The 24813-nt window shown below is 36.4% G+C and overlaps 1 protein-coding gene across 1 annotated transcript; it reads right to left on the bottom strand.

Moving 5' to 3' along the window:
- Window positions 1-420: 420 nt before the first annotated feature.
- LOC119252460 (solute carrier family 13 member 1-like) lies at window positions 421-23364 on the bottom strand. The gene is made up of 9 exons (XM_037519750.2): window positions 23324-23364; window positions 23014-23112; window positions 22485-22586; window positions 19096-19202; window positions 16964-17073; window positions 10908-11069; window positions 9341-9478; window positions 7945-8103; window positions 421-711 (listed from the first exon to the last, which is right to left on the bottom strand). Exons 1-8 carry the CDS (start codon window positions 23362-23364, stop codon window positions 7966-7968), a joined length of 897 nt encoding a protein of 298 aa, XP_037375647.2. The 3' UTR covers window positions 421-711; window positions 7945-7965.
- Window positions 23365-24813: the final 1449 nt, after the last annotated feature.

The following is a 24813-nucleotide window of genomic DNA, read 5'->3' as shown; positions in this document are numbered from 1 at the left end:
GTCTGCATTCAGTCCCTGGTGGCGCAGCAGTTGAGCGCTGGGTTGCGAAGCTGCCTGCAGCTTCTGCAGCACTGGTTCGATCCCCAGCTGCTCCCCTGCCACCGGAGAAGGGTCCCACATGGCGCGCAGACCTCTCCTACCGCCCACTGCTCCCCTCAACAGTGTGATTCGGTCCTTCTGCCTGCTCTGCTCCCCACTCTGGCTCTGGTGAATTCTCTCACCCTCCCGCGCTTCTGACTGTACCAGTGCTTGTATAAATAAATAAATAAATCTTTTAAAAAAAAAAAGACACTGCAAGGACTAAGTGAACAGATGTTATTAGATGAAGTGTTCTTCCAAGAAAAATGGGGTTTGAAGGTTTAATTATACCAAGGTATAGAAAAAAAACCACAAAAGACAATTTCATTTTTGCATCCCAAGCACAAGGTTGTATAATTGCTTTATGCATTTACTTTGAATACACAGCCATACAGAGCTCCATCAATGACTTATCCCTTTTGTAGCTGGGAGATTAGGCAGGAATTACCATATTACTCCATGTCACAGATGAGGTAAGGAGGCTCAGTGAGGTGCTGCGACTCACTCAATTCTCCATCAGTAATAAGTGGTGGATCCTGTGTCATCTGAGCCCAGGTCCTGTGCTACTGCAGTTGGATCTCACAGAGCTCAGCACATGCTGACGAACACCACTGAAACAATCAGAACATATTTCTATTCTGAACATGAAAGACGAACTGCTAATCACGGAACACTTAAAATAAAAGTGAGTTTAGAAGTTTTTCTTATTTCTTTTGTTTATCATTTTTTTTTTTTTGAGGGAACATTGATCTACAAAGTCATCATTTGTGTGTTAGAGGCACAGGGTCTCCCCCTCAAGCGTTGTGACCCCATTACACTCACTATAGACCATTTGCTCCCTCTCTGCCCTGTTCCCACAGTCCCCCCACCCCAACCTCAAGTTTATAGTCAGCTTTCTAGGATTACTTCTTTACTTAGTTTTATCTGGTCCATTGTGTTGTTTCTCTATAGTCCCCATATGTGTGACACCACCAGGTATTTGTCTTTCTCCTTCTGACTTATTTTGCTTAGCATTATCCCCTCCAGGTCCATCCAAGGTTTTCTTATTATCAAAGACAATTAAATAAAGTCAGGCTTTCATTCCATGGTCATTACTTGGCATTTTATCTCCTTCTGGAACTCTTTGAATCCAAGCCAATGTTTTGAGTGAAAAACCCAACAAGTCTGTCTGCGTATATCTGGGGCAGGCTGACTACAGGATCTGTGGGTCTATGTTGATATAATTCATTAACACCATGGTTCAGATGGCAAATACAGTGAGTGAATGCACAGATTGTTGAACAATTGTTGCTAAGACCAGAAAAGAAACTCACTTAAACCATGCGTGGATTCAAATAGGATCCTGTTTACTTATGACTGATTAAAAAAAAAAGAGAGAAAACTGAGCTTCACAATTATTCTTGAATTAATATTTCACTTCCTTCTGTGTCAGAATAAAGAAAAGAAATGGACCAAAAAGTATTTAACTGCATGTCTTCTGATCAAAGGCTAATATTAAGGAAACAATTTAACACAGTGTTACTCATTTTATGGAAGCTGGTGGTGTGGTGCAGGTGGTTGAACACAGCACTGTGAAGCTGTCCGCAGCCTCTACAGTGCCAGTTCAATCCCCACTGGCTGTGGAGCAACACACATGCTGCAGTAGATCTCTCCTGTCTTGCCCGCTGCTCCCCTCAGCAGTGTATTTCAGTCAGTCTGCCTGTTCTGTTTCCCAATCTGTCTCTGGTAAATCCTCTCACCCTCCTGCACATCTGGCCTGTACCCCAGTTCTTGAATAAATCTTAAAAAAAAAAAAGATTTAAACAGAAGTACCATCATCTTTTGAAGTACTAACAACAAAAAAAAAATGTTTAAGTTTTAGAAAAGCAAATGACAGCTTAGTTTTCTTTTACGTTTCATTATATACCAACCAGAAGTACACTATAATGCACAGTATGGGGGCTGGTCAATAGCAATGTATTGCAAATTTTAAGAAAGCAACTCTAAAAAGTTTTCATCACAAGGAAAATTGTATTTATGTCTTTGTATGGTGACAGATGGTAACCAGACTTACTGTGGTGATTATTTCACAACGTATACAAATGTTGAATAATGATGTATACCTGAAACTAAATATTATACTGTATGTCAAGCATAATTCAGTTAAAAAAGAAGTACATAGTAAAGATCGTGAGATCCTATTTATCATTTACTTATTGAACAGGCTTTTGAGAAGTCAAGAAAAAAAATCATTGATAGGTTTATGAGTTAGAATTCTTGTGTATTTTCTTGAGTGTGTATTTCTTAGTGAAGACATATAGATTATCCAAACTTTTTTATTTTGGAGATTAATAAGATAAATTGGGAAACAACCAGACCTATTGATATAATCCTCTATGTTCATTTTCCCCTTCCAACAGATTGGGAGAAGGTACATGAGGTAAAAATCTAGATAGAAGCAGGGAAGTGTTACCCGAAAGGATGTTAAGCAGTTAGTGCTTATTGGAAGGACAATCATGCCAAAAGCTTTTACTGAGTTTAAAGGAAAACTGTGATATGTGGTTGGACACCTGAAGGTCTCCACATTCAGGCCAGAGAAGGGAAATAAAAGTGTTTCTTAGTACCACCTGGGCTATTCTTATCCCTTCCTCTTCCATAAATAATTTAAAATCAGCTTGTCAAGTATACATCTACTATGCCAAATTTGGGGGATTTTGATTGGATTAATTTGCATTGATATATTTGCGGTGAATTGGTATCTTTATAATGAGTACCCTTTTTTATGAATGTTGTAGTGCTTGACATTTACTTAGGTTTACTTTAGTGCCCTTTTAAAGTTTTATAATTTTTCTCATAAAGTTCTGGTTCATATTTTGCTAAATTTATTCTTATGCATGAGTCCATTATTAAATTTTCAAAGCTTAATCATGCATTTTTTGAATGGTTTCTTACTGCTACTGTATAGAAATGCAATTCATTTCGGAATGTTATGTATGTTGCAATTTTGTTAAAATAATAGATTGTCTATATAGAAAGCTATAAATGTAAATATTAGAAGTGTGCCTGCTTCTATCCCAGTTCTTATGCCTTTTATTTACTTTTCTTATTTTACTCCATAATTTAAAATGCTAGTTAAATAATGGAAGTGTTCACAGAGTTGCTTTTTTTTTCTTCAAAGAGGCAATGCATTAATCTTAATCCTAGTCCTAGAGGTTAGTCTTGTCTTATTCCAGACTGGATATTGTATATTAAAATGATAGTTATACAAGTACTCACTTTGGTAGCACATATACTAAAATGATAATTATACTATCTAGTTTGATATTTAATTGTAGCTTTTTTGTTGGTAATCTCTTTTGTTGTTATTATTAATCTTTAGAAGTTTCCCTTAACTACCGGTGAGTCAAACATTTTTAAAAAATTGCAAATGGATTTTGTAGTGCACTGAACCTTTTTGTGCATATATTGGGATAATTATGTGCTTTTTTCTTTCTCAATCTGCTAATGTGGTAAATTACATTAAGTTATTTTTCTACATTAAACTTGAAACAAGCTGAATAATCTGCATGAACTTTAGGATATTCCAATAATAAGTTCAACTTGGAATTAACACTTTCATAGCACACAAGAGATGTTATAGCTTTGCTAATGCCTATTTTTGAAACCTATAGTTGGGAGTGAGATTAATCCATATTTTTTCTTTCCTGTACATTATTGCCTGGTTTTTGTAACATGATATACTAACCTCACTAATTACTCAGGGTTTTTTCTCTTATTCTCGGAAACAGTTCATTTATAATTAAAATTCTGTTCCTGAAAATTTACCAAATTTGCTTACCCACTTATTCAGGTTTGGTATTTTCTATGTGGGAAGAATTTTAACTACTCATTTAAAATTTAAGAATGTGCAAGATTATTTGATTCTAATTTGTCCCTGCTACTTGTATGGTCATGAATTTTCAAGAGAGAATTTTTACCCCTCCATACAGTGCATAGGTTAAAGCATGGAAATTCCCTTGAGGTCCTGGTTAGGGTGAATTTTCCTAGGTCACATTTTCATTGAGAACATAGTCCTTTGAGAACCTAACCGTTTTCAATTTTCCATTCAACCCTAACTTGGTTGGGTTATAGCTTTGTTCCAATTCCTTATTCCCTAAGTACTGTATTAAAAAGAAAGTTGCAGGATTTATAGAGATTATCAATTGCCATCTTCAGTTTTAAACTTATTTTTTTTAAAGATTTATTTATTTATTTATACAAGCACTGGGTACAGTCAGAAGTGCGGGAGGGTGAGAGGATTCACCAGAGCCAGAGCGGGGAGCAGAGCAGGCAGACTGATGAAATACACTGCTGAGGGGAGCAGTGGGAACGGCAGGAGAGGTCTGTTGTGCCATGTGGGGCCCTCGCCAAGGGCTGGGGATCAAACTGGCGCTGCAGAGGCTGTGGGCAGCTTCGCAGCTAAGCGCTCAACCACTGCACCACCAGGGGAGGCCCAGTTTTAAACTTATTTAAGCCTCTGGGTTTTGCTGGTATTTCATCATCTTTCTCATTGGAGGAGTGCCTTTTCTACCATTTTCTTGGCAGTATAATAATGCACGCATATAATATATTTTTTTAAAGGTTTATTTTTGTTTCTTTATACAAGCACTGGGTACAGTCAGAAGCACAGGAGAATGAGAGAATTCACCAGAGCCAGAGCGGGGAGCAGAGCAGGCAGAAGGACCAAAGTACACTGCTGAGGGGAGCAGCGGGCAGCAGGAGAGGTCTGCGCGCCATGTGGGACCCTCCTCTGGTGGCCGGGGAGCAGCCAGGGATCGAACCGGCGCTGCAGAGGCTGTGGGCAGCTTCACAACCCAGTGCTCAACCGCTGCGCCACCCGGGAGGCCCCGCATATAATATTTTTTATTATTCTATCTCAAGAAGTTCTCCTCCTCCTACCTCCAGTATCTGTACCACTATATTGTCATTAAGAAAAGCCTCTTTAATTCTTTTTTTAATTCTATGCTTTTCTCTTCCTAGACAAATGAGGGTTCTCAAATTTGGTAAACCTTTTATTTTCTGCTTTTGTTATATGCTGTTTATACTGTTTTTCCTCGATCAGTTGGTCTTGTTTCTACAAGTGGAAACTATGTTTTTGATACTCAGTTTCTCAGAATTTGCCTACTAAATTTTTCTTTTTTACTTTGATTAAAGTGCTTCTTCATTTGGGTATAACAGGCTAACATTGCCTTGGAGAAACAATTTTACACTTTTCCTTTCTATATTATATTGGTGTAATAAGACTGATCCAATTTGTTTGAGGTTACTCAATCATTGCCAGTACAACTGTCCCTTCCCCCCGGCCAAGAAAATCCCCCAGAAAATTGCTAAAGTCCACATAGTCAAGCAAAAATAATTGCCATTCGTTAATAAAAATTAAAACAAAATTGTCATCACAAAGGTTCTTATCATATGTTTAGCCATGGCAGAAATAGAATAATATTCCTAGTTATACTCTTTTATATATACCTATGTATAGTGTGTATGTCAACACACAACTAAAGTGCCATGATAACATGTTATCAATTTTTGCTAATAAGGCCTTATCAGTAATATTGGCTAAAATTCCCGGGCTGAAAAGCAGAGAACAAAACCTTGGACACCAAGTAAGGTGAAAACAGCACACACATTTGAGGGGCAGAAGTCTGAATTCTAGGCATCCTGACAGGTGCAGTGGCAGTTGGGGTGAGTGAAGGACACACACAGGTCAGTGGAAGCCTCCAAACAAACACTTGCAGGAGTAGACAGAAAATAGGCACTTACTGAAATTGCCACTATTATCTAGACAGGATCCAAGTCTTAAGTAAGACATTGTGATTTAAAGTGACAAAGATTTCTAGTTAACCTTTAAGTAAGGATCAGATAATAACAAAAATACTATCATAGAGTAGAAGGACAAAGATTGGTTTAATCATCTGTTAAGGGTGCCTTTCGGAAATTTTCAAAGACAGTGTACAGCTCTCAGACTAAAACAGCTTGATAACCTTGATGTAAATGGAACAAATGTGAAATAGATGAGTTAAGTCATTCTTGATCTATCAACTAAACATAAAGATGTAGCAAGAGAACTATAGGGCTCACGTAAACAAATTTTGACTAAGTGTTATTTTTCCTGTACTCAGCTAGCAGCTTTGGAAGTAATTCATTAAAATGATTCAAGTTGAAATGTATGTTATTTTCTTGTGAACAAGATTTAATCATTATAATTTGAAAAGTCATTTCATTTTTTCATAATGAAAATGTCTTCATCATGTAATTCAGCAACAATGAATTGAATGACCGGAAAAAAGCAGAAATTTAATAAATACCATGCATGGAATATAAATAAATATGTAACATATGACAGAGAAAGGAACAAATGAATGGAGTAGACAGAGAAGAAAGACACAGCAATGCTGTATTTCAAGGCAATGGACACACTTTTCTCTGAAAAAAAATTTTACATTGACTAGTTAGTGAACTGACAAATAGAGAGATGATCTATAATATATAATTTAAAAAAGAAATATCTTTTTAACCAATCCTCTTTGTTATATTTAATTTTCAAAGATACATTTATAGTCATTTGCAAAAAGTATCAAACCAGGTCTATATGGAGATTAAAAAATAGCAAGGATGTTTTCAAATCTTGTCTTCTGTTTTATTTTTAGCATGAGAATTATGTTTTAGCTTTTCCAATTTTCCCCTAACTGTGAGCATATTTTGCTTTTGATTGTCATTTCCCCCCCTTTAGTCTAATTCCGGAATGCCAGTAGACTTTACTCTTTTTCACATTTGGAGCGCTTAGGAGACTATTCTCTTCCTACTCTGGCTTGAATGTTCAAATATTTTTTGTGTGTGTTTACCCACAAGTAATTAACAACCCTCTTTTGTAGCTATGTCAATGGCCTTATTTTTATTCTTTATTTTCCCTTTCATATTTCATTTCATTGTTCACATAATGGACTTCTTAGTTTTTTTTTTTCTGTTTCAACACAGTGATAATTCAGTTAAATTTATGAACATCTCTTTTAACATAGGACATTATATTTTTCTGAAATTAGCAAATACTTAAAACAAAATTGTTATTCAGATATACATGTGTTCAAAGTTTTGTAACATGTACCTTTGTTTTCTAATTTACTGTTAATAGAGCAAATCATAGAAAGCTCTATCTACAGCTCTATAAAATGTATTTCTCAGTGCACTGAGGTTCATGAAGATATGAATTATATCATCTAAGTGGAGGGTCAAGAAGAAATTAACTCTTATCTGTGAGTTCTCTGTTACTTAATGAATTCAGCTACAATTTTGGTACTAGCAATTCAATTTCAATTTTTATTCTACATGTATATACCAAAAATAATCTGATTGAGATATTTTTAATGAGAAAATGCACATTACATTTAGATTAAATTTTTCTACTGCAGCCTGATGACCACAGCTTTCATTTCTCAAAATCTCCTGGAACACCACTACAGAAATCATGCACCCAAGTATCTTGTTAACTTGAATATTTTATTTTCTATTTCTAGTTTCATGGAACGTTCTGAAGTAATATATTGACATTTGAAATGTTACACTGAACCCAACTGTAAAATGAAGTGACCGAATCCCTTTGAAGGTGAAGTTATCAATTATTCTTATGATAAAGGAGGCTGTATATGGCCCATAAACACAATTTCAACTGTGGACTTTTTGATGAAGGCACAGAGATGCTCCTCAAAGGAAATATGGATGGTGAGTTATGACAGCAGGTTTTGGGTAATCGCCAGAACTGCAGCAGCTACACCAGGAGTGATTTAAATGCATCATCAGTTTCCCAGAACCAAATTTTGCAACGAATTCTTAATGGCTCCCCAAGCTTACCACAGGATAGCTGGAACACTGTCATGGCGTAGTTTCATTTTTAATTGTAGGTGCCCAGGAAGGGTAAGTGTGGAGGTCAAACATGGGTACAATCCAGGTGAACATACCAAGCATCACCACAGCAACACCCAAAACATTTATGCCAAGTCCCGCTTTCACCTGAACAGGAAAGAGTAATAAATGTCACTCTCTCAAAAAAGAAAATCCATGGGAGAATTGGAATGCTGTTGCAGAACGCATGTGCCAAATTTACATGCACCCTACAGATCAGCGTAAATTGTTGAATTCACAAAATACGTCATTCTTCCACTCATATCAAAGACTGTCCTCAACCCAGTGGCACTTGAGTCTCAGAGAAGTTTCTTTTAAATACATACCAAAGTGCATTCTGATTAGGAAAAATCTTGGTGAAGGGTGTGGTGTAGTGACATGCATGTGAGGAGATGTGATTGTACATCTCTGAATCACATACAGTGTGCAGACCACTGTTGCCTCAATTTAAAAAATACTTTAGAAAGAAAATGAAAGAAAAAAAATTAAAAATAAAAAAACATGATGTCCTAAAGCAAAATGGGGAGACCTAGTGGTGCAAACCTTTCATTTCTTCAGGTACCTTATTTTTATTTTTGAGTTAATATACTTAGGACATTGCTCATATTATATTTTATGTTTCACATTTATCAAAAATAAATTACATGAATCTGTATAGAGGCATTTCCATAATGTTTATGTTGCAGGGGACTTATTCTGAAGGTGCATTTGCTTATTAGCAAGCTCACTGAATTGCTTTGGTTTTATTCCTGTTTGGTTTGGCTTGAAAGTTGGCAATCAAGATTGCAGGGAGATTATAATATTCTCAAAGTAGTTCTTGACTACCACCACTTTTGTAAGTGGCAAAAATGTGCACATTTTATCACTTAAATTTTCCATTATCACCTGCTTGTGCTTTCATGTCAGGTGCCTGGATTAGAATAAGAAGAAAGAATTTTTTTCATCAACCAGGCACTGAATCCAGTGTTTTATTCAGAGCAAATGTTGGTCACATAAATATTTTTGAGAGCTGGATTTCATTGACCTCATATCTTCCTCTTACCTAGATCAAGGTGAATATTGAACCTGTAAGTTTTAGTCACTGTATTGAGGATATTTGATGTTCTTTTCCTTCTTTTGGGACATTACTGATGCTCTCAAAAATCTCTGTAATTATGAAAATAAATTCTAATGGCATGTCTACTTATCATTATTACTCTTAGGAACAAAACTCTCTAGAATCTATGTCAAGTCATGCACTCACCTTAAGAAGAAATTAAACCATTGCCAATGATTAGTATGTAAAAGGAAAAAATAACCCAAGACACCACACAAGAAATGTATATTGAACCTTCAGCGAGCTTACCATGTCAATCACTTTTAGATGGCCATATGAAAATACAATAGCATTGGATGGATTTGCTACTGGTAAGAGAAATGCAAATGAAGTACACAGGGTAGAAGGTATCAGAATATAAAGAGGGTTCATTTGAATAGCTTCAGCCTGTTAGGAAAGATAAAAAGGAGTCTCAGTGAAATGTTGAGGCACCAAGTATCAAAACTAAGAAAAATGTTAAAATAAACTTTCCCAGAAAGAGGTTGAAACCTAAACACATAAAATCATACACATAAATACTGCTATCACTTGAAGAATATTCTTCAGAAAAATTTTCTTCCTCTTTATATAATTATTGGTACCCATTTAAGCATTAGATGTCAGTTCATTTAGAAAATATTCATTTATTACAGACACTAAATAAAAGAGCAACCATTATTTTCTATGTTGGTAGATGCTGTGCAGTCTTTACATGTATGTCTTTATCTGTGTACATTTATATTATAAATATAGTATATATGTAAAACTTCATGTATATTATATGCAATGTAATATACAATATAATATACTTCATATATTAAATATACAATATACTTCATATACTTAAAATATATGACTATTTTCCACATTGACTTCATGAGATGACTGCTCTAACTGCAAAAAACAAAAGAAGAAACAGACCCAGAGAGGTCATTTGTCCAAATACACAGCAGGAAATCAGTAGAACTAGGTAGGGTCACTGCTTCCTCTGGCTCCAAAACTTCCCATCATACCATTAGCTTTACTGCCTTGGAGGCATATATAATTAAAGATGTGCTTGGGGATCCAAAAGAAAGCAATACTGCTATTCTTAATTCATCATATAATCTTCTAACTGCTCCATGTTGAGAAATTAAAAACTGAAAAAACCGAAATGATGTTTTACCAATATAAACTGCCCATATTTCTTTTCTAATTTGAAGCATCGTGTCAAGAGTGCCCGCATATGCCCCTTGAGCTGGCTGCAGAGCAATTTCCGAAAGACAATCCTTCTTAATTGAAAGTGCTTTCCTTTCACCAAGCTCATCTGTCCCAGTAAGAAAAACATTTTACTTAAAGCTGTGTCTTGTCACTGGGGAGAAGGGAAGACAGTTTTTCCCTCTCTCTCTTTGCAAATCCACTTACTTATCTTTTTAAAATCCTTCCCTGGGCAGTGGAAAACTGTGACTAAGATATTTAAACTTGAAGCCTGAAGTGTAAGCCTAGATTTTCATTCACGTGCAAATTACTTCTGTGTGGGGCTTCTCAGAAATTCAGAAATGATCTTCTGGAGGGGAGATATGTCCGTGTTAGAGATCTAAATGCTATAGTTGCCGGTTAATGCTGAGCCCAGAGGCTTAAAACTGGAAAGGATGTAGGCTGACCCTCCCATTTATTTGCAAGTGAACTGGGCAGAAGGAAGGTAAGTGCTTCACTTCAGATGATGCTGCTTCAACCGGAAGGAAAATAGCTTTCCTATTCAAGCCAAAAATGATTTCATTTCAGATGAGATGAGAATGATGACATCAACCACTACTCTTTTCATGAAGAGTTACAGTGGGATAAATGAGATACTTACCAGTGGAGCTAGTATCGGGAGCAGGAGGGTAATGGTAGCTGGATTGCTGGCTACCTCTGTTAATGATGTGACCAGCAAACAAGATATGAACATTATTAGCCATCCTGGTAATGAACCCAGAGGAGATAATTGATTTGCTATCCACTTTGATAGTCCTGATGCCTTAAAAAACAAATTGGCAGCATGTTATTCATTAATGATTCGTTTTTAATCAACTGATTAAAATAAATAAAAAGCTTTACTTCTAAGAACTGTTTCTTAAATAGTATTTAATCTTTCTTTTTTGCCTGTGGTGTGGTAGATCTAGATGGCTTTGACATGCTGTAGTTCTCAATTCTTCTTATTTTAACTCTACCAACATGCTTTAGGAAGGTTGAATTGTCTTCCCATATTTTTAAATTAAATTTAATTTTATCTAATTAAAATATGTGGCTATTTTAACTAGCCATGTAGTACTAAAGACTTTAAAAAAATAGGAGCCCTTCTGGTCTACCTTTCTCCACATTTAAATTGTCTTCCTCAAAGGCAAATGCTTGCAACCCTTATTAGACATTTATAGCTATGTTTAGGAATTTATAGCTATTTTTTAAATATGGTTGTCCTAATTTTCAAATTTAGATATTATTTGCTAACTTCCTAATACAACAAACCATCCACCATACCTATATTACTTGTCCTCTTTTCCCTTGCCCTTGCATATTAACATTTTTGGTTAAATCACCATTTAAACTTTGCCATTAAGATGATATGAATACTATTCATACCTGGGTTACTTATATACTGTTTGCTTAATTTTCCAGCTACCTATTATTAATTCTTTAGCACATTCTCCAGTAAAATTGGAAAAATTCCCCACAGGTAGAAAAATATCTGAGGTAAGTGTTCTTTTTATTTTCCCTCATAAAAATGTCCATTCTGGAACATTCCCTCCCTTCTGCCTCATCTGAACTAATTGCCATTTAGAGTTCTCTGATAGATTTCTTTTCACTGGTATACTGTGAATACCTTTCTCATCCTCTTAAGTGAGACTCCTTTCTTGTTAATTCCTTTGTGTTGGTGGTACATATTGTTTTGTTTTTTAATTGAGGTAACCTTGGTTCACAACACTGTATGTGTTTTAGGAGCACAGATTCGAACTCTTCAAATATATTCTAGTTTCCTGAGAATTGTTGTATAGGGAGTAAATTTTTGTAGTCTCTGCATGTCTGAAAACTTTATTTTTTCTCACACTGCTTTGATAGTTTAACTTTTACAGGATTCTAGGCTTCAAATAATGATCACTCAGCAGTTTCAAGCCATTGCTCCATTTTTTGTGTTTTCCAGTTGGAATGTTTTTGAAGCCTGATGACATTCTGAACTTTGACTCCTTGTTTGTAGTACAGGAAAATCGGCTGCATCACATCTGTGAGTATTCTATCCTACCCTCCACCCCCACCCCCCAAATATGGGAAAAACCTACCATATGCAAGACCATCTCAGTGAGATACCACATGTGTGAATCTTTATGCTTGTGGCAAACTAGGACTGGCACCAGAAAAGCTGAAATTACGAGCAGTAAAGTCCCACAAAAAAAGTGGTCAAAGACATGCCCAGCTTTGTATACCAGAGACCATGCACGTTTCTTATAGTTTCTACTTAAATTTTTAGTTTTGATTCTTAGATGGGAAAAGATGTTCTATCATTTAAATCACATTGACACTAATTCATCCCAGAATATAACTACACAAACTTTAAAAATGGACTTTGCTTATGTCTGATTAGATCTGTTGGGAAAGGCTACATCACATATTGCTCCCCTCTTTGGAAACCTTGGGGATCATGTGGTGACAGTCAGGGCTCTGCAAGTCTCCATGAATTGCTTTCACATTAGGCACTCAGGAGCTCTTGCTGCTCCTGAATCTCCAAGTTTTAGGCTCTGGGAAACTTCTTACACTATATTTTAGAAATATCTTCCTATTTCATTTCCTTTTCTTCTTTCTTAAACTCCTCTTAATTGACAGTTTGGGCATTTTGGATGGCTACCCTAATTTCCTACCCTTTTCCCCAAATTAATCACATTTTTGTTCTATTTTCTGAAATAAGTTTTTGTTTTGTTTTTTTTTTCATTTATTTATTTGTTTGTTTTGTTTATACATGCACTGGGTACAGTCAGAAGCGTGGGAGGGTGAGAGAATTCACCAGAGCCAGAGCGGGGAGCAGAGCAGGCAGAAGGACCGAAGTACACTGCTGAGGGGAGCAGCGGGCAGCAGGAGAGGTCTGCGCGCCATGTGGGACCCTCCTGAGGTGGCCGGGGAGCAGCTGGGGATTGAACCGGTGCTGCAGAGGCTGCAGGCAGCTTCGCAACCCAGCGCTCAACCGCTGTGCCACCGGGGAGGCCCCTATTTTCTGAAATAAGTTTAAACTTCATCTTCTAACCTTCTTCCTGAATTTTAAAAATACTGTTCTAATACTACTTATCTTAGTGGCTTTTTCTCTTTTTTTCTATCCATTTCTTTAAAAATAACGTTCTATTTTAGTTTTATAACTTTAATGCTTTAACATGTCTCAGAGACATCAATGACAAATTTTTAAAGTTTTTGCTTCGTGCATCTTCCTTGCTTTTGTGTTTTATTCTTTGTTCTTATTATATCAAAGCTGTCTGGTGATCCAGAGCTATGTATTCATGTTTAAAAGGGAGGCAGTAAAATGATGGGCAAAGCTTGTTGAGAGGAAGACTTTACTGTAGGTGACTGAGCTGTGAGCCATGTCTTATTGATTCAATTTTGCTAGAGTAAATCTAAATTTTCTACCAGGGAGGAGAGCAGTTGCCTGTCTATTCAAGACTGGAGAGAGCATCTGGGACGCTCACAGCTCTTTATACATTTTTTAAACCATCTTCTATTTTTAGTCCTGGTTTCCCCCCAGCTTTCAGTTTATCTGCTGCATTCAATTTCTATGCTCTTCCAGAATCATGTGGATGAATCACTTTGCTTCATGTTGGCGCTTCCTTTTACAAGCCTGAAGAATTTATCTTTCTCTACTTTTTCCTATTGTACAAAGTCAGTCACCCTTCAGATATCCTGTTTTTATCGTCTAAATTTTGTCAATATCTCATGGTACTGTTCCTGCCATACAGTCTTTATCTTTATGGAGAGACATTCTTTTTGTTCATTTATAGCCCTTTTAGTGGGGATCTGAGAAAAATAGTGTTAATGTCTCCATCTTTAACTTAGGAGAAAATTTTTTTTTTAGATTTTATTTATTTATACAAGAACTGAGGTACAGGTCAGAGGCACGGGAGGGTGAGAGAATTCACCAGAGACAGAGCAGGGAGCAGAACAGTCAGACAGACTGAATACACTGTTGAGGGGAGCAGTGGGTGAGGCAGGAGAGGTCTGTCACACCATGTGGGTTTCTCCCTGGCCGGGAATTGAACCCGCGCTGCAGAGGCTGCTGACAGCTTCACAGCATGGTGCTCAACCGGCTGTGCCACCAGGAAGGCCCAGGAGAAAAATTTTATGGAATGTGTGAAAAAGGGAAAGGAGGAATTATTCACTGATAAGAATTTGAAAGTGACTACCATCAGCTCTGAGAGTTCAATCGTGTTAAAATAAAACCAAAGGACATTTAAAAGAGAGGGAATTGGGCTTCCCCGGTGGCGCAGCGGTTGAGCGCGGGGTTGCGAAGCTGCCCGCAGCCTCTGCAGTGCCGGTTCGATCCCCGGCTGCTCCCCGGCCACCGGAGGAGGGTCCCACATGGCGCGCAGACCTCTCCTGCCGCCCGCTGCTCCCCTCAGCAGTGTACTTCGGTCCTTCTGCCTGTTCTGCATCCTGCTCTGACTCTGGTGAATTCTCTCACCCTCCCGCGCATCTGACTGTACCCAGTGCTTGTATGAATAAATAAATAAATAAATAAATCTTAAAAAAAAAAAAATAAAAGAGAGGGAATTGCATAAACTGAATGCTTTTCTAGCTGCTGTCTCAGTTCCCAACTAGAAGGATTATCATTTCCTTTTGAAAATTTGCCAAACTAATTATAATTTGGAACAAGTCAAAAAATGTTTATAAAACCAGTTTCTATGGGCATAGTTATCCACATGACTTTTTCAAATTCATGACTTCAATCTGACCACTCAGAGGTAGGGTTATTCTAGGTATGCCATTGAAACCTGACTCTCTGTCTTGGGATTCTCATGGCAAACTAGTACTCCCACATTGTGTCCCAAATTCCTTTAATGAGAGGGCCTAGAGCACCAGACTGAGTTTCCACCTAGTCAATTCCTTAGACTTTACTATTCTGATCTAGTCAATGCTTTTCAAACCATTTGAGTATCTAGGATCCAGTCCAACATATTCTGAGAAGGAGAGAGGAACAAAGTTCACATTGATGCCAGAATTGCTGATTCTGATTTCCTCACAATTAAATTAGGAGACAGGAATGGAAATTATTTATTCTGAGAAACCAACTCTCATTACTGCTGAGCTAATAATAAAAAAGCACATTCGTCTTACATCTTGATCAGTTATATTTTAGCAACCTCTAAGGCAAACCAAAATGATATTGTTACTGGCATGCAGAATTGAGAAAAATCTCCAAGGCTTTCACTTACTACTGAATCCTATCACTGAAAGCTCAAGTATCCAAATCCCATACGGAAACACTGACAATATGATCAAAGCAGTCCCCCTCTAGGTGATCAAGGAGACAACAGGACAGTTAATTGTCTTGAGAAATATAAAAATTTAACTTCCCAGAAACTGAAAAGCTGGACACCACACCTCTCTCACCATCCTTTTTAGTTTGATAATTGAGTAAGGAAATGCTCTTTGAGTAAGGAGATGGAACAGTCATGAGCTTTAAATCTTTTATAGAAGGTTGTTTATTGCAGCACTATTTATAATAGGTAAGACCTGGATACAACCCAAATGCCCAAAAATAGATGGTTGGCTCAAAAAGATCTGGTACATACACAAAATGGAATACTATTCAGCAGTCAAAAAAGATAGACTCAGGCCACTTGCAGCAACATGGATGGAGCTAGAAGGGATTAAGCTCAGTGAAATAAGTCAAAAAAGAAAAAGAAAAATATTGGATAATTTCACTTATAGCAGGAATATAGGGGAACAAAATAAGGGATGAGGGGAAAAATAACAACAATCTAAAAAAAAAAACACGACAAAACTAAACAAATAATCATGAATCAAAGACACTCAGCAGGGGAGGGGGAGGGAAAGGTAATGGTGCACAGGTGAATTTGTGGTGGAAATTTTATGGGGACTATACCTTATGTAAAATATATACAAAGAAATTAATTATAAAAAATCTTTTATAGAAGGTTATAAAATCAGAAATGAGAGGTTTTTCATTTAAAAATACAGGATTTTTATGGACACTCTAGAGAAGATATTTTTCTTCCAGAAACCCTATAGTGACAAAGGCAATTTTAGGGGACTAGATCTCCCTGATTTCTACTACATGGAGAGATAGGCCAAAGCAACAGCCAACTGTATTTCTCTGGGTGGATTTATTTCTTCCTAAAATTAGACATAGTATAATATTAGGCATGGTCACATGAATTTTTCTCTAGACTTTATTTAATAAACCTGTATTAAATGCTTTTCGTTTTATTTTTTTCTCATTCTCCTTCTTTGACAGCATTATGATCATGACATACTGAAAAGAGTCTGAGAGCTACTCACATTCATCATTAAATAAGGTAGAGACCACAAAAAAGGGTACTTCACTAGGTAGGAGTCATTGTAGATAGGATTTTTTACACAAGTTTATTTTCTTTCGGATCTAGTCTTCTAATAACATTGCATGGATTAAGAATTCTAATCTTTATTTCTTTTGACATGCTGGAATATCATAAAAATGATATTTTATGTTGGCATCCTGGTAAAATTCTTAAACTCTGAACTCACCTCATCTTTGTGTTATACTTACTGTGTGGCTATTGAAATCTGCATCATTAAAATGATAGGATGAAGTTGAATATGCCAAAATCTTGCATGTCTCTGTATTCTTCTTTTGAACAGTCTAGTTAATTGTTAAACATCTCAGACTCAGAGTATTACCTCACAGCCATCTGCCAATGCAAACCCTCCACCAACAAGAATCGCTATATCCCAGGGCATGAATGACTGGAATTCTTTCCAAGTAATCAATGGAGAATAATCGAAAGCAACTGCAAGAAAAAAAAAAAAAAAAAAAAGCCCTTCTGTTACATATTGCTAAAAATATGACAACATCACTTTTTTAAAGTTATTCTAAAGTAGTCCCCTCCAAGAAGTTTCAATATTCCTATATACTGTTTTTAGTTAAGGGACTTCATTCAGGCTTTGAGTAATTTCCACCTGACCTAATGTGGGATATTATTTTAAAAAGTTATAACTTTGGAATAAGCTTTGATCAATTGTAATGTCATCATTTATGATGCCATTCATGCATTCATTCCACTAACATCTTTGCCTATTATGAGGAAAAGTGTACTGGACTATGCTTTGCAAAATGTTTGTAATATCCATTAGTTCTAATTGAATCAACACAGCATTATAATTATTATTCTTTCCTATTTATTTGAATATTTTATTATTCTTTCACATCGCTGGAATGGTTATGATAGATTCATGGGGATTCCAATTAAAAAAAAAAGGTCAGATTAAATAATTTAAGTCATTCATGAAACACTTACAATGTTCATAAAGCAATTATCAATAAAGATTTCCCCTGATATTTGTTGAGAAATAAGGTTACCCATGAACACATTATGTCCACTTAACATTTGTGTGGTAACAGGTTGACTCCTTCATGGTGAGACTAACGAGGCTCTCTCTTATCTCTTTCCCCAAAATCTAACCAAACCCACCCTCAGTGTTGACTGAAATTTTGTTAGTTCTCATTTGAATTAAGGCCATATATCCTGTTAAAATGAAAACAACTCTGAATTGTGTCTCTCATGTAAAATTTACCATTTTTTTTCTTATTTACATCTTCTTAATCTAGTGTTAATGAGTTTATCAGGAGAAAAGGAGTTGAAGAGTGAAAAGAGAGAGGAAGATGGATGGGGAAAGGCTCTGTCTGTGGGGCCTCCTAGATATGGGGGTCAGGGAAGGAAGCCAAGCTCTGGCCCTCCTACACTTGCCCCTGCTGAGCCAGAGGACTCTGGTGCCATGGTCAGAGCACTCAGGGTCTCTCAGCACTCAGTGCTCTGCCCTGCAAAGGCTCCTTAAGACACACTGAGATATTCTCATCTCAAGGGAAGAGCAAACAGCATTGGTTTCTATGCTTTTCTATTTACATATATCCTGTCCTAGAAGTTTGACTCATTAGTCATTTATGGATTTTTGACTCAAGCACTCAGGTGGGCCGTGCCTGCTGCATGAGCTCCCTTGCAGTGGGGAAAAAAAAAAAAATAAAGGAAAAGGAAAACCATGGAAAAGGAAAAAAAAGAAAAAGGAAAACTACCAACAAAAACCCCACAATACCACTAGATAATTTCCAAGCAATTTAAAACGATTTTTCCAATACTGTCAGTCTAGGAATTACCCAGCCCACTCTGTGGAAAGCACAGATGTGAATGAATTCTACATTGTGTATGTGTGTGTATGTGTGTGGTGTGTGGTGTGTATGTGTCTGTGTGTGTGAGAGAGAGAGAAATGCTCATATAAACATGCTTCCTTCTTTATTCCTGTGTTATAAAGGCAATGAAAGCCCCCATGTACACCTTTCTTTCAATTGGGATAAAGATTGTGGCTAGTGTAGGGTTGATTTGCACGTTCTCCAGGACTACCACGAAGTTGTAAATGCTCTTTCTTTTGAAATTCCCCATTTTTTGAAAGCCTCAGTATTTATTACCAATGACTGATCATGAAGCAGTAACTTCCAAGTTCTGGTTTCTATGTTTGTCAGTAGTTAGACCAATTCTGAATCTGGAAGGGGAAGTAGGCTCCTCATGGACCAAACAACATCACTGGCAGGAGAGCCCTAACCCTGGGGTATAAGGAAATCGCTTTCACTTTTTGCAGGGGGTGGGGCAGGGAACATGTGTGGTTGAATAGGGGTGATAGTGTACAGACAAGGTAGGCTACACCCAAGATGATGTCACTACATCCATTCCTTCTGTTCTAAGTACAAACAAAACCCAGTGGAATTTCATATTTTTTTGCTCTTCTACTGAACTTGTTCAGAATTATAAATAATACTCAACCAATTTCTCCTGTAGATGTAGTTTTAGTTAATTTCTTAGCTGGGATAAGAAAGAATAGGAGTCCTACAAGTATGGCAACGGTTGAATCTGTAGCAAAACCAGGATACCTGAAAAAGGACAAATGGATACATTAAAATGGCACCAAGAAATAAGCACTAGTAGTATACAGGTAGTATAGGTGATTTCTTCTGGGTAACTTGCTCTAAAATCTATAGCCTGTGCCCATTATTTCGCTATACTTTTCTCTGTCTTTTTTTTTTTTTTTTAAAGATTTATTTATTCAAGCATGGGGTACAGTCAGAAGCGCGGGAGGGTGAGAGAATTCACCTGAGCCAGAGATGGGAACAGAACAGGCAGACTGATGAAACACACTGCTGAGGGGAGCAGTGGGTGTGGCAGGAGAGGTCTGCGCACCATGTGGGACCCTCCCTGGTGGCCAGGGATCGAACCAGAGCTGCACAGGCTGCGGGCAGCTTCGAAGCCCAGTGCTCAACTGCTGCGCCACCAGGGGGGCCCTCTCTTTCTTTTTTCAAAGCTACATATACACATGCTGACTTACTAAACCAACGTAGCAAATTTTCCTTTTAGGTAAAACTTACCTACCTGGTAAGCATTTCTTGTTTTCCATAATATTAGCAGGGACTCAAGGTACAAAATTGCTAGACTAGGCATAGTTCCACATAACATCTAACTATTTTACTGTGGCAAGACATAGATATTTCCAGAATTCCCTATATTCTTCTATAATTTGTAAAAATGAATTGATCTGTTTTTCTAAGATACATCTGCTTCTATGATTATTAGACTCTGCCATATCATTCAAATGAAATCAACCCATTTAATGTTTTACACTGTATGAAACAATCAAAAATATTAATTATTAGAATAGTTTATGAGATGCTCATAAATGATCATTTTACATATTAAGAGTAATTCAGGAACATATGGGGTCTTAGAATCACCAAGCTAATCCAGCAGATAAGAGGTTCCCAGAAGCCTCAACAGTTAAGAAGTTCCTAGAGACTGATATGAATGAAACAGGCATAAGTAATTATAATTCAGTTTTCAAAGTCAGCAATATTTAACCAGTGGATTTTTGTAGTCCGAGATGTACCCCCTAAAGATGATTTGCTACATTATAACTCTGCAATGCTTACATACTAAGGAAGTTCTCTACTGCTATAATTTACATGAACAATCGAAATAGTCGAAGAAATGCATTTTCTTATCCAATATGAGCATCTGAAGCAATCTGCTTTCCTTAAATATCTTCTTTATTTCATTGTTGAGTTAAAAGCTACCTTGGTATAATTCATTCAGCCAACTTAACTAACATTTATTATTTTATTGTTCCTTATATCTTTTATTTAAGTTATATTTATTTGTTTTTTTGCCAAATTAGGTCAGGCACTATATAATCAGATTTTGTTTTATATGAAAAAACACATTGAATGCAGTCCAGTTTCAAATAGATAGAAATAAACACATTAGGTAGCAGCTACAATCTTCATATATCAAGTAACTTTAGAAATTCTAAATGACCAAAACCTCTACATTACAAATATAGTTTATAAAATTCATACTTTAAATAAAATCAAGTCACAACTACTAAACTAATTTGTTTTCCAAAGACTTTAAAATCTATTATTAATTTATTATGAGTTTATTATGGATAAAGTTAGGTTACCTCAGTATTAGGAAATATTAAGCTTATAAAAATTTTATTTGCTTTGACAATTTATAAACCTAATCATTAATTAGGTTTATGGCTTCAAATCCCTTCTCTCAAGCCTTTGTTCTCTTTCCTTTTGTTTTCTCTCAGAATTCCAGGTAACATGAGTTTCTGCTCATAGCAAATACACTGTGTTTTCCTGCTACAAACAAACATCACTTGAATTAATTATATTTTCCTCTAGTGAGGAACAGACATTAGAAACTGATTATATTGAATTTCCTATTGGGATTTCTGCCTGTTCTTTATTAGCTATTGTCTGATTCATTTAGTTTTTTGCACACTGATACTTAGAGAAGACTCTCCTTACCCAGAATGTTCGGAGAAGGATTTTAGAAAGGAAAAAAAAAATTATGTTGTTCTAGGTCCTATTGCAAAATTGCAAAGTACAAATCAAAGTATCAAACTATGTTTGAATAAATGGAGGCTGCCTTTTGTTTAGAGATCTCAAACTGAAAAGTTTTATTCTACAGGAAACCAAAAGCTTATAAAATGAAGGCCAGCCATTGAACCATGATACCCCAGTACACTGCTGAATTGATGTGGTCACTAAACTCTTTGAAGCTTAGGAATTCAGACTTAGACTTTGCTCCTTTTAAAAAGCTTTGGGTGTACCTATATAAACAGAAGGCTCTGATTCAGGGAGGGAGGAATTTCTTTATTTTATGTGAACAGAACACTTGTGACCTCAAAATGACCTCAACAGTTTGACTTCTTTCCTCCAAATACATGGATTCTTGCTGCCGGATATGAGACAGGAAATCCAAATCAGAGATGTGTTGAATTTAGGTGTCAGGCTACTTCAGTGAAAGATAGATTGGGAACACACAGCTCAAAACCAGAGTATTTATATTGACATGTAGGATGGTCCTTATTTTAGAAAAATATGCTCCAATCTTCCCCCTCATTTCACATGACTCAGCAGGGATTGCTCTTGTCTGCAACACCAAAAGAGAAAGTTGACTCTGACCCAGCTTCTAACATTAGCTTGTAAACTCAAGTCTTATTACTTGCTCAGGAATTCCTTATTCCGAAAATGGATGCTGGGCTGGATATGTAGTGAACTAGCACAAAAATGGGTATAAACAGAGAAAAGAACAATATACTGAACCAAATAACCTTCCATAGACTTAAAAAATATTAAGTTGACAAAAAATGCACAGATTATGAATTCATATCAGGTTACTAAGATATGAATGGCATTTAATTCATGTAACACACATTTCTATAGCACCTTCTACAGGGAGAAAAGAAGCACTATTCTCAGTGCTGCTATCAGTCCATGTTACACATGAAGATGCTGACAGTGACTTGCTCAAAGTAGGTGGGAGAGGCAGCCATGGAATCAAGCAGGGTGGCTCCGAAGTCAATACAGAACATGGCTTCTGGAATATTCTATTTCTAATTTTTTAAGGATGGAACTAGTCTTTTCTAAACAAGCCTGATTTTTCTTCACAGGTTAGTATAGATAAATTACCTGTGACCTTCCCTTCCACTTCACTCATTTTCATTTTTTTTCCTGAAAAGATTAAAATTAAAAACATCCTTTCAAAGAAAAGAAAGAAAATTTCAGGACGTCTTTTAGACTTACAGGAATCATTTAGGAGTTAAAGTGGATTATAAAACAGATTTGACAAGCATAATACGCAACACTTACTCTGGAAAAAGGGAAGACCAGCCAGAAGCAAAACCAGGGTCTCGGCTAAACCACAATAGGGCCATTACAATGAAGAGGATCAAGGTCACAATTTCTGGATACCTGTGAGAAAATTACAATTCTTTTATTTCCAACAAATTCTTTTGTTTAGTTCCGACATTTGTCAGAACTCCCTGAGCTCTTGTCAGGAGTATTTGTCGCCGAACACTAAACACTGTCAAAATTGGATGTGTCAATCATTTGAGAGCTTCAGTGTAGTTAGCCAAGGCCTGGATGCCTCCGTGGGTCTTTGCTATTCAACTGGGTAAATTCTCGTCAATCAAATATGTACTTTGTCATGTTGAGTTATACTCAGAAAGGTTATCACACTCGGATCCCTATCATGTATGATAAATACATTACAGATAACTACACACTTATTTGCCTTTAGAGAAGTAAAGCACAATCAGAGAGAGAGAGAGAGAGAGTGAGAGAGAGAGAGAGAGAGAGAGAGAGAGTGTGTGTGTGTGTGTGTGTGTGTATACCTTACCTCATTGGCCCAAGTTTTTGGTATTCTTGTTTAATCACTTCAGCACAAGCTTTTTGTCTGACTGTTTTGGTCTTGCCACAGCTGAACATCTCCTTAAAACTGAAAAGAAAAATTAGACCTGTTAAGAGAAGGAGTGTCCCTTAACAGGTATTTCTGGGAGAGCATCATAAAAGAGCAATATTTCTGCTAATGACAGAAAGCTGTGTTTTTTTACCTTCCCTCCAATCCTTCTTGGAATGTCCTCTCCCCTCTTTTCTATTTTTTGCTCAATTTTTAATACTTTATTTTTGTGCCCTATTTCCCAGGATACCTTTCACTGGTCTCTTCCCTTCCCAAGGCCTTTTGCTCCATTGAAATTTTGCCATGTGCCACATATCTCTAATTCAACCCTTTGTTATATACCTGATTGCTATATATTTTATATATAAATATTTAAAAATATTTTTATATATTTGTGTATACCTTGATTGTTGATTGTTGTATTCACACATCTTATCTCAGTAGTGACATAAATTATTTGGGCACAGAAGTGTCATAAATGTCATCTTTGTCCATTATCTCTACACACAGGTATTCTCAGTAAATACTTGGTTTATCGACTCAGTAGTACCCTTGTCAAACTTAAGAGTGGTTATCACATCATTTTTTATTTGAGTTTACTAAACTTGATTTATATATTAGGTTAGGGAAGTCACATAACTAGCACAGACAGAATCCAAATGAGGTCTATTCTCAGAACTAAATTCTGCTCTTTACATCTTAAAAAAAGTTTCTTTTTCCCTTATATTCTACTAGCATCCACTAGATAACTTTCCAATGTATTTCTAGTCCCAATATTTAGTCCCTGTATCTCCAGAAGTCTAAGGTCCTTGATCAGTGTTTGTAAAGCTCCATTCTGGACTTAGATCCCACTAAAGGAAGAAACAAATGAAAACACCTAGATTCTTATGGATTATCTCTTGGAATGACTACGAGTAGTTCAGTTAGTTTACTTTTTTATGCAAATATAAAAAGTACTTCTGAATATATATATCCAAAGGTATGAAAATTTGTATCTCAAAGATGTATCTGCACCCCCATGTTTACTGCAGCGTTATTCATAATAGTCAAGATATGGAAACAGTCCAAATGTCCATCCGGAGACTACATTCTATAACATGGATGGACCAGTGGGCATTATGCTAAGTGAAATAAACCAGACTTGGAAAAACAAATACTGCATGATTTTACATATATGTCAAATCCAAAAAAAGTCAAACACACCGAAGCAGAGAGTACGCAGGGGTGCCAGGGGTTTAGGGAGTGGAAAGAGGAAGGTGTTGACCAAGGAGGGCAATAAAATAGGCCCTATGGTGAACAATACTACATTATATATATATATATATATATATATATATATATATATATATATAATTCAAAATTTGTTAAGAGGCTAGATCTTATGGTAAGTACTTTCACCACAAAAGAAAAAAATTAAGCAAAGGGAAAGGGAAGATACTGTTGGAGGTGATGGAAATGTTTATGGCATTCAAATTGATGGTTTTGTGGGTGTACCAACATCACATACATCAAGTTTTGTGTACATTAAATACCTACAACTTTTTGCATGTTAGTCATACCTCAATAAAACAGATAAAGGAAGAGAGAAAGAGAGAGGTTGGGGGGGGAGAAAAAAGAGAGAGAGAGAGAGAGAGAGGCATTTCCTTTCTGCAAAAGCACTGGTGTAAAAAGAGACATTTATGAGGGAGCCGGCAGGAGGAATGAGGTGACATGAGAATAGCTATCACACAAAGATAAGCA

Source organism: Talpa occidentalis, unplaced genomic scaffold (assembly GCF_014898055.3).
Source record: "Talpa occidentalis isolate TD23 unplaced genomic scaffold, MPIMG_talOcc4v2.1, whole genome shotgun sequence".
In the NCBI taxonomy this organism is placed as follows: domain Eukaryota; kingdom Metazoa; phylum Chordata; class Mammalia; order Eulipotyphla; family Talpidae; genus Talpa; species Talpa occidentalis.
The sequence above is the reverse complement of the archived record's forward strand: the minus strand, read 5'-3'. Positions and strand labels throughout refer to the sequence as shown.